The 9,041-nt window shown below is 42.6% G+C and overlaps 1 protein-coding gene across 1 annotated transcript in view; it reads left to right on the top strand.

The window, feature by feature from the left end:
- The first annotated feature begins 2,028 nt into the window (after positions 1-2,028).
- LOC105813827 (schlafen family member 12-like) overlaps positions 2,029-9,041 on the top strand; it is a 25,511-nt gene continuing 18,498 nt past the window's right edge. Inside the window, exons 1-2 of the mRNA XM_012648628.1 lie at positions 2,029-2,313; positions 2,522-2,669. Of these exons, the coding sequence (XP_012504082.1) occupies positions 2,029-2,313; positions 2,522-2,669 (433 nt within the window). The remainder of the gene's footprint in view (positions 2,314-2,521; positions 2,670-9,041) is intronic.

Below are 9,041 nucleotides of genomic sequence, written 5' to 3'. Positions count from 1 at the left end.
ATTATCAAACAGGTAGAGAAAATATTTTTAAAGATGCTGTTTAAAATTGCCTCAGCAATAAAGGACATAAGACTAAATCTACCAAAAGATGTGCAAGATCTTTACAGAAAATTGTATAAATTTTATTGTAAGACATTGAAGAAAATGTAATATTGTAGAGTTATATTATGTTCATGGATTAGAAATGATCTCATAAAGATGTCAATTTTGTAACCAACAAATGTTTGGTCATCAGAGAGATGCAAACTAAAACTGTAATAGTTGGAAAAAATGAAAAATTTTGAAAATATCGAGTGTTGGAAAGTACTTAGAGCAATGAGAACATATCTACAATCTGACACAATTTGGCTTCTCGTTGATCATACTTGGGTCCAAAATATTAGCTACCACTTCCTACTGAGGATTATGTATCTCAGGAACATAACGTTGATGGAAAGAGGCAAGAAGATAGGAGGATATACAGGTAGTATTGTTCCAGCTACTATAGATGTGTAAGAAATTACCCCCAAACTCAGTGGTATAAAATCAGCATTCATTATGCTCACAGAAGCTGTGGGTCTGGCATACAGGCAGGGCACAGCAGGGCAGCTTTGTTTCTGCTACATTCATCTTCGGCTGTGGTGGCTTGAAGGCTGGGGCTTGAAACCTCTAAGGTCTCCGTTACATGCCTGTGGTGATGATGGGGAGACATCAAGGGCTGGCCATGGGTCCCTTAGGCATCTCTCTCTCACTTCCTCTGTCCTTCCTTTTTCTCCTTCCCCCACCACCTGTCCCCTCTCCATGTTGTCTCTCCAGGATGGCAGCGTCAGGGGATCTGGACTTCTTATACACTGGCTCAGGGCCCCAGAGAGAGGGCCATGGGGAAGTTCTCTTGTCTTTTCAAACATATCCTTGAAGTCACACAGCATCACTCTGATGTGTTCTATTGGTTAGAAGCAAGTTATCAAGGATGACACGTGTTCAAGGGTAGAGAAATTAGATGTGGCCTTTTATGGGAGGGGTGTCAAAGAATGTGCCAACAAATGTTTTACAACAAGTATGACTCCATTCATACCTACTGTAGTTTAACAAAATGCCAAACGAAATCTCCTGTTACAGCTTTAAAAACAGGGTAAAACCATAAAGAATAGCAAGGGAATGTTAAATGTAAAATCGGATAGCTGTTGTACCTCTGAGGGGAGAAGGAATGGGGCGGGACTATGGAGCAGCACTCAGGTGCCTTTTAGATTATTGGTACTACTCTTTAACTGGGTGAGGGGGCGCACAGACGTTGATACTTTTGTTATTCTTTATACTTTATATGTATTCTATGAATATTATCTTGTAGCTACTTAGTAGTTAATAAAAACACAATGTAAAAGCTGGGTGGATTTTTATCTGCTCACTTTTGGGGGACCATCTGAGAGATGCATGTTTGATTCTGCAATGCCGTGCCTCCCACACACTTTCCCATGGGAACAACTTCTTCATCTTTTTTGCTAACTTCTCGGAGGATCTCTTGATGCCTCTGGGAAAATCCCTGCACTACCATTTTCTAAGTCAATGACTGCAGAAGAATTTCTTAAGTGAAACTGTGTCTTTAGAGCTGGCGTAAGGCTCAGATGAGGTGAAGAAAAGCACAGGTGTGTGCTTTCTCTGAATGTGCTCACTCAGTGGGAGTAAGTACTCTTTCTCTCTTCCTTGATACCTTGAGATTCTAAAGTGAACTTCCAACAGGAGGCAGTTAATTGCGTCCAGCGTGACGTGTGGTGTGGCGCTAGCGAGAAAGCAACTCAGACTTGCGAACTCCCCAGTGAGTGAGTCATTTTGACCTCCGTGCATTTCAAAAGCTGTGAGTTCTAGCAACAAACCTTAGGTGTGAATGAGCTGAAGACACAGGCGTTTATCATAATTACCACAATAAGGGGGACAAGGAAAGGAAAGTGGCAGGAGGGCTGTATCCCGCTAGAGAAGCCATTGGAGCCACCCTACTAAACTAGTGGTCCCCGATGGCCCCAAGATTCTCCTTACACCGCACGCACGGGGTAGATGTTGGAACCTGTCTCCCTGGGAGCAGCCGGCTCCTCGCACCCTCGTCCTGTCCAGTGCATTGACAGCTGCTCCCGCCGGGCCCCTGGCAGCAACTGCGCTTTGAAGCAGGGGGACAGCGGTGCCGCTCTGGGAATGCGAGTAAACCAGGAAAGGCTGTGCCACTCCTCTAGGACCCTGTATTTCTTCAGTTTTGATGAGTCAGAGTCAGGACAGCTGCGCAAAGTCGGCGACTGTGTGCGGGAACTTGGGAGCGTCGACGGGCCAATAGCAAACCACGCCGCTGTCGGTGGGAAGGCGCGAAAGGACGCAGGGCCACTTGCCCCGCGGAGCGCGCGGACGGAGCCTCGGCCTCGCCCAGTTCTTTCGTGTTAGCGTCAAGTGACCTTTATTCTTTTCGTCTTAGAACACACGGATAGGTGAAAACAAAACGAGCCATCTCCCGCGGTCACCCAGACGTACTCACCTGAGCTGTTAGGGTCCCGTCGCGTAGCGGGTGACGGTCCCTGCGGCAGCGCCGTCGCCCATCGCCGGGCCGCGCAGGGCGCGCTCGCCTGGCCGCGCAGGGGCTCAGCCGTCACCTGGGCTGCGCTCGCGCCTGCAAGGGATCCTGCCTCCAGAGAGCAGCGGGCATCGCATCGGTAAGTGTGTCCCCCTGCACTGCCGGATCTTCCAACTTCAGGTCATTATTTCTCAGGGGTCTAGCCTGCCGGCCCCAGGAGGAGTTGGGGCGCTGCTAGCATACCCCAGCCGCTCCCAGGGAGACCCCGGACTGGTTTCCCTTCCGGGAATTTTGGCTCCTTAGCTTTTTTGGGGTCCATAGCAGCTTCTATAAAAACTAGAGCCTGTTGAGGACTTGGGAGCGTGGGGTGCGGGGAGGACTTCCGGGGTGGGGAGCGCTTTACGGAGCCGTGGGTGGAGTGAGCCGCGACCTGCCATGTTGGAGCAGGGAGTGGAGAGGCAGGAAGGGCAGAGTGCTGTATGGACGGGCCAGACTTGTGCGGGTGTCCAGGCGTCCTCGGGAGTGCCCCATCCTGCTGGAGTCCCGAACGTGAGGGGAGTTGGGAAATAGGTTCTTTAGGTGAAAAGTGACCAGGCACTGGGGAACTGCATTACTAGATCCAGAAGACAAACGAAGCACCATAGCGCCCTGCTAAGTTCATCTCCTAGAAGAGGGGAACTGATGAGAACAATGCTTTCCCAAACTCAATACAAAGTGGCATCCGAGGAGGGCAAAGAATGCTACATGATTTTTGTTCCCCAGGAAGTAGCTTTTATCACTCCTGTCCCACCTTTCTGTGCATTTCCTGCCAACCTGCTGTTCTGGTGTAACTCTACGGAGATCTCAATGCGTCCACTTTCCCATTAAAGATAGGTAACAACATAGCCCAAATCACAGACCGAATTCAGGTCTGACAAAGTTTTCCCCACAGTCAAAACTATAAGGGATTTCAGCAGAAAAATCTAACCTGTAAACCTAGACCCAATGTTTAAGGGAGGTCAGTAAATTTTAGGCCCTGGGGATTTGATAGGCTCCAGTGGCTAGCTTATTTTTTAAGGATTGTGTTCCAGATGTATGCCTGAGGGTAGTGGTTTTGAATCACAGAAAGTGTTACTTAGCTATGGGTGTTGGACCCAGATAGCCAGGATCCCAGGCTAGTCCAGAAGTGCTAGGTACTCTATAAGGTGGCTCAACTGCAGCTCCCAATGGTCCCAAGTTTCCTAGTGGCTTGGGCGTCCTCCTTAAGCACTGTGGGGATGAGATGTGATTCCTGTCCCCTTTTGTATATGGTAGGTGAACCAAAAGTGTTCACCTATAGCAGGATGTAATGCAGAGGGTGCTGGGACGTGGGCTGGGAGGAAAGGTGACAGGGTTTCAGTTACAGAGTGCAAGAAGACTTGGGGAATGGAGGCTGCTTGGCAGGGCATTACTGGAAGATGGTAGGGCTGGGGCCGTGTGGCTGGGCAGAAGTAGAAGTGATTCTTCTGCAGCCTTTTTGGGTAGGGAAGGAGAATCTCTTCTGTCAGGTCAGTAGGGAAAGCGGACTGACATTTAAGACAGCATCATGGATAAGGAATATGAAGAAACTGTATCTAAAGGACACTAATTGTGTTCTAATACTATGGAGAAAGCTTAGCATAGGAGAAATATGCATCTCCCTCTGCTTTTTTGCATAACTGTGCCACATTGAGACTATTAGTAACTTTTGAATTTCAATTAAAATGATTGTGCTTACCTGGCTTCGTTGTTATTCATCTGCCAGGAGTCCAGTCTTCTTTCCTTACATGCTCATTTTTTTGTGATCTCTCCTGGTCATATTCAAATGCTTTCTTCCAGGGACCCAGGACCAGGGAGCCTATTTGAATGTGGCTCAAGGTCTCTTAAGAAGGCAGCCTCCTCCTGGTTCAGCTCTGAGTTTTCAGGTAACACTTAGGGAACAGTGCTACCTTCTGCTAGATTTGGAACCATATCCTCCTTCCCTGAGATAAAGTTACTAGAGTAAAATCTGACATAATTCTTTGGGAAACTGTTTGATAATATATGCATTAGTCTGTTTTGCACTGCTGTAAATGAATGCCTGTGGCTATGTAATTTACAAAGAAAAGAGACTTATTTGGCTCATGGTTCTGCAGACTGTACAGGAAGCAATGTGCCAGCATTTGCTTCTGGCGAGGACTTGATGGAGCTTACAATCAAGGCAGAAGGTGAAGGGGAACAGGTGTCTCACATGGCAAGCGTTGGAGCAAGAGAGGGGGTGATGCCAGGCTCTTTTAAACAACCAGCTCTCTGATGAACTAATAAAGTGAGGACTCACTTATTATCACAGGCATGGCACCAAACCATTCATGAGGGATGCACCCCCATGACCCAAACACCTCCCACTAGGCCCCATCTCCAACACTGGAGGTCAAATTTTAACATGTGATTTGGAGGGACAAACATCCAGACCATATCTCTATATATCAGAGTCCTTAAATATTTCATCACTTGATCCAGTAATTCAACTTCACAAACTTCTGTTTGTGTGTGTATATATAAATACTTTATACACTTATATAATTTTAGCATATTTATGTACTTAAGGCACAAGGTCAAGTATAACCTTATGTTTCAGCATGAACCTTTATCACCACAGATGCAGACTCTTTCTTCTCTTACATGATTTTTCCCCTTCAAGGTTCCTTTTCTTATTTTCTGCAATCTGGCTTCTTTTCCATCTGCCTGTTCTGGCCTCCCATCACTCACTCCAACAGATCTCTATACATGTCTGAAAAATATCTGTATGTAGAATTGAAGTACTTTGCCAGGGGTCTTTTGGACTCCATGAAAATTAGAAGATGTGATTTGCATACCCAAGCATCAGAATAACTGAGCCAAGATCCTAGTATAGCTATGTTGAGCAACTGAAAGCAACTTCAATTCCCAGCTCTAGGGTAATATTTAAGTAATGATACGTTAATACTATATATGATATTACACAGAAGTTAAAAAGGTTTTTAAAGGATAGTTAATCATTATTTTACAAAACTGATTGTATATGGTATGTCATTCTGTGGAAAAGCAAGATTCAAAGCTGTCCATTTTAGTTTCTGGCAGTACGGCAGAGCATGATGAACTCTCCCACTGGAAAAAAGTCATCATGTTAGGTAAAATGTAAAAGAATAGGAAAAACTGCTTACATCACCAACTCACTTTATGAAGCTACTATAACTTTGATACAACAATAACATTTGTCAACAATAACATGAGAAGGGAATATCATGGATGTGAAATTGTAAATAAAATATTAGGAAATTACATTCAGTATTAAGAAATGATGGCAGGAATGGTGTTAGCAAAATGGTGAATTAGGAAGCTTCAACCCTTTATTTCCTCACAGAAACATTAAAAAAAAAAAAAAACAAGCGGAAACTGGCTGAACTAACAGTCAAAGGTCTACAGCAACCAAGTGAATGCCCAATGAAAAAGAAGAAGAAACATTCAAAATTGCAGGAAGTTTCATGATAGTTTTACTAAACCTTGCCCCCCGCCCCATGTGCATGGCAAGGTGTTAGTCTTGAGGAGGAAGCAGCACTGTTTCCAGTTCCCTCCCTTGAACTAGAGGGGGCAGAGCAAACCTTCTTTGCAATGGTCTAACCTGTCTGGGGACTGCCTGAAGGACTGGTGTCTGTGTCACTTAGCTGAGATCTCAGATGGGGAAAAGTGATGCAAGGAGACTGCAAACCCACATGATGTCTGGGACAATAGATTACAGCTAGAGACATACAATAACCATCTAAGCCCTAAAACAGGCCAAGGGGAGAACGTTTGGGAAATTAAGACATTCAAAAGCAGCCATGTATAGGGAGGAATTAGGAAAGCCCCATGCAACGCACCCGACATGAATGCCCAGAGAAGACATGAGAAGACCTTAAGCTTTCACCTCAGGCTGATCCCTTAGATCAGAGGATGCCCAGCTAATCAATGAAGGACTTCCCTGGCACACAGTTAGTCTACAAAGACTGAGAGAGGTGGCTGTTTGTTCAAATGCCTTATTTTCAACAAAAATTCACAAGGCATATAAAGAACAGGAAAACATGTCTCATGCAAAAGAAGAATGTAAATTGGCAGAACATGTCTCTGAGGAAGGCCAGACACCAGACATATTAGACAAAGGCTTTAAAACAACAGTCTTGATAACCACATGCAGAAGAATGAAATGAGGCCCTTATCTCACACCATATACAAAAATAAACTCAAAATGAATTGAAAATTACATGTAAGACTTGAAACTGTAAAACTACTAGAAGAAAATATAGAAGAAAAGCTCCATGACATTGGTCGGGGCAATGATGTTTGGATATGACCCCAACAGTGCAGGCAACAAAAGCAAACATAGACAAATGGGACTACATCAGACTAAAAAGTTTCCGTACGGCAAAAGAAACAATTAACTGAGTGAACAGACAACCTATGGAATGGGAGAAAATATTTGCAAACCATACATCTGATAAGGGGTTAATATCCAACATATATAAGGAACTCAGACATCTCAATAGCAAGAAAACAAATAACCTGACTGCAAAATGGGCAAAGGATCTGAAAAGATATTTCTCAAAAGAAGACATACAAATAGCCAAAAGGTATATAAAATAATGCTCACTATTACTAATAAGCAGGGAAATGCAAATTAAAACCACAGTGAGATATCACCTCACACGTATTAGAATGGCTATTATCAAAAAGGCAAGAGATAACAAGTGATGGCAAGAGTGTAGAGAAAAGGGATCCCTTGCACACTGTTATTAGGCATGTAAATTAGTTACAGCCATTATGGAAAACAGTATGGAGATTCCACAAAAAATTAAAAATAGAATCACTATATGATCCAGCAATCCCACTACTGGGTATATGTCCAAAGGTAGTGAAATCAGTATGTTGAAGAAATACCTGCACTTCCATGTCCATTGCAGCATTATTCACAATAACCAAAATACGGAATCAACCTAAGTGTCTATCAGCAGATGAATGGACAAAGAAAATATGGTACATAGACACAATTGAATGCTATTCAGCCTTAGAAAATGAAGGCAATCCTGTCATTTGTGACAACATGGATGAATCTAGAGAATATTATGTTAAGTGAAGTGAGTCAGACAGAGAAAGATGGATACTGCATGATTTCACTAACGTGTGGAATCTAAAGAAAGTCAACCTCACAGAAGTAGAGGATAGGAATGTGATCATCAGGGACTGGGTGGGGGAAGTTGGGGCAATATTGGACAAAGGATATATAATTCTAGTTAGATAGAAGGAGTAAATCCAAGACCTCTATTGTCCAACATGGTGACTATAGTTAACAATTTATTCTGAAAAATTCTAAAACAGTAAATTTTTAGTGTTGTCACCACAAAACATAAATATATGTGATATTGCATATATTAGCTCAATTTAGCCATTCCACATATTTGAAAATGTTTTACATGATCAATATATACTTTATCTGTCAATTAAACCCCCCCCCCACCATGAAACTGTCTTAAATATGTTCAAAGACCCGAAGGAAAACATGGACGAAGAACTAAAGGAAATCAGGAAAAAAAAGTATGGACAAAATGAGAATAGCAATTACAGTCAGAATTACAAAAAGGAACCAAACAAAAGCTGTGGAGCTGAGAAACATAATAACTGAATTGAAAAATTCATTAGAGAGGTTCAACAGCAGATTTCTGCAGCCAGGAGAAAAAAATCAGTGAAGTTGAAGACAAGGCAATTGAAATAATCATGTCAGAGAAGTAGAAAGAAAAGAATGAAGAAAAGCATACAGAGCCTAAGGGATTATGGAACAGTATTAAGCAGACCAATACATGCATTGTATTGGCCCCAGAAGGAGAAGAGAAAAAGGGGTAGAGAAGTTATTTGAAGAAATCGTGGCTTAAACTTCCCAAATTAAATGTAAAATATGAATGTACAAATCCAGGAAGCTCAATGAACTCCTAGTAGGATAAATTTATAGAGACCTGCATCAAAACATATTGTAATCAAAATGTGTCAAAAGCCAAAGATGGAATCTTGAAAGCAGCAAAAGAGAAGCCACTCATCGTGAACAAATGGTCTTCAATAGGATTAACAGGCAATTTCTCAGCAGAAACTTGAAGACCAGAAGTCAGTGGGATGATTTAAAGTACTGAGAGAAAAATACCTGTTAACTGAGAATTCTGTAACAGGAAAACTCTTTCAAAAATGAGGGCTAAAGTAAGACATTCCCAGATAAAAAAAGAGCTGGGGAGTTCAATACTACTGCACATGCCCTAAAGAAATGCTAAGGGGAGTTTTTAAAGTTGAAATGAAAGGCTACTAGGCAGTAATTCAAAGCCATATTGAAAATATAAAAGTCTTTTCCACGGTAAATATATGGGCAAATATAAAAAAATACATTATTGTAATTTTGATTTGTAGCTCTACTTTTATTTTCTACAGGATTTAAAAGTACATATAAAGAATTATAAATCTATCTTAAAGGAGACACAAT

This window comes from Propithecus coquereli, unplaced genomic scaffold (genome assembly GCF_000956105.1).
Source record: "Propithecus coquereli isolate 6110/MARCELLA unplaced genomic scaffold, Pcoq_1.0 Scaffold291, whole genome shotgun sequence".
NCBI lineage: Eukaryota > Metazoa > Chordata > Mammalia > Primates > Indriidae > Propithecus > Propithecus coquereli.
This window is presented reverse-complemented; position numbering and strand designations above follow the sequence as displayed.